At 40.0% G+C, this 1,383-nt stretch overlaps 1 protein-coding gene across 2 annotated transcripts; it reads left to right on the top strand.

Moving 5' to 3' along the window:
* The first annotated feature begins 266 nt into the window (after positions 1-266).
* On the top strand, positions 267-1,377 carry LOC100641106 (uncharacterized). Of its 2 annotated transcripts, none has more exons than XM_020008281.1 (4): positions 267-611; positions 691-845; positions 913-1,149; positions 1,196-1,377. In XM_020008281.1, the coding sequence occupies exons 1-4, from the start codon at positions 296-298 to the stop codon at positions 1,310-1,312; spliced, it is 825 nt and encodes a 274-aa protein (XP_019863840.1). In that variant the 5' UTR covers positions 267-295; the 3' UTR covers positions 1,313-1,377. The 2 variants fall into 2 exon arrangements, with proteins under 2 accessions (XP_019863840.1, XP_003392023.1); XM_003391975.2 differs by having other exon boundaries at positions 268-611; positions 913-1,119.
* Positions 1,378-1,383: the final 6 nt, after the last annotated feature.

Here is a 1,383-nt window from a genome sequence, read left to right as displayed (position 1 = left end):
TTACATGCTTTGAAAGTGAAGATGAAAACTGGTAAGACAGATGGCAGAAAGGACACTTCTTTCTTTCTTCAGAACTTTTAGCAGATGCAGCCATGGTGGCACCACGTGGGTAGGTGTGGTGTATAATGTTAAACACGCCCACATTGAAAAAGATACTGGAATATCCCGACTTTTACTGATGGCTAATGTACTGCAATTAATGGCTAGTTAAAAGCAACTTTGTAGACATACTAGAGCTATCTAGCAATCAATTTATTACGCTGGGCGGGGCTGATTTGAGCCACACCCATCACCAATGATGTTTACATTTCTTCTTGTGTCTTTGTTTGCCCTGCCATTGGGGCACAGTTTAAGCTGTTCCTCGTACACCAGCTCACGAACTAAGACCATTTGCGAGTACTACTCGAGTGAGTCGTCCATATATAAGGCAAGAATTACGGCCTCTCAATGCAAATGTGGACTTGGAAGCCCCACACTCTTCTCTTGCATTGACTTCCGGCAGAACTCTAGTGGGAGTTTAGTAGGTACTGTCCAGAGATTGTTTGACTGCAGTGGCTCAAATGGTATATATTACAAGGACTGTAATAGCATCATCAATAACCTTGGGATCAGTGAGTCCTATTGTATATTAATAAATAAGATGCCTAAATTTTATATATTTTAAAATATTTATTATAAAATACACATTAGGCAATGCTTCCATCATTAATAACACAGTTACTCCAGAGACTGTTTCGTGTGTAAATATTTCGTATTCTCCTCCTGAGGATTATGGCTGTGCGGTGACACATGATCCGTGTTACTATACAGCAGTTGTTGAAGAAGTTTACAAAGGAAGCATTCGGGTAATTCACAGAATGATCACACACACACACACATTTTGATAACTTTTTGGTCATATACCCTTTGCAGGTTGGAGCTTTATTTAACACTAGTGGTCCTCATTCAATAACTTGCACATATTCTAGCCAGTGTGTTCTCAATGTAGGAGAGAGTTACATTTTTGGGATTGGTGGCCCGTGTTATGCTATTGATCCTTGGTCATCCTATAATACTTACACTAGTGATGATATCCGGCTATTGGAAGGATTGAGAGATGGGGGAACAACAGCTTGCAATGTGAGTGTTGGAGGGACATCAAGCTCCAATGTGAGCTAGTGATTGTGATGTTACTTAATTTTTGTTATTCTTGCAGAGTCAAGCAATCATAATTGGAGTCTCGGTACACTCTTGGTGTCTTACTTATACTTGTTGCTCTGGCTTTCATTATTACTATTATTGTTTTTGTTGTAAAGAAATCGAAATCGTCTAGTAGGCGTCGTCGTGCGATAGGAGAAGTTGTGGTAAAGGTTGATGATGTCAGTGATGGAGAGACTATGCCCA

This window comes from Amphimedon queenslandica, unplaced genomic scaffold (assembly GCF_000090795.2).
Source record: "Amphimedon queenslandica unplaced genomic scaffold, v1.1 AMPQUscaffold_3211_Cont24790, whole genome shotgun sequence".
Lineage (NCBI taxonomy): Eukaryota > Metazoa > Porifera > Demospongiae > Haplosclerida > Niphatidae > Amphimedon > Amphimedon queenslandica.
Note: the sequence above shows the minus strand (reverse complement) of the source record. Positions and strands in the feature narration are given on the sequence as shown.

Bases quoted from the DNA above. Each gene is read 5' to 3' on its own strand.
- LOC100641106 (XM_020008281.1), top strand. From the start codon at position 296: ATGATGTTTACATTTCTTCTTGTGTCTTTGTTTGCCCTGCCATTGGGG. The intron at 612-690 runs GTGAGTCCTATT...AATACACATTAG, and splicing joins CATCAATAACCTTGGGATCA to GCAATGCTTCCATCATTAAT. The intron at 846-912 runs GTAATTCACAGA...TACCCTTTGCAG, and splicing joins TTTACAAAGGAAGCATTCGG to GTTGGAGCTTTATTTAACAC.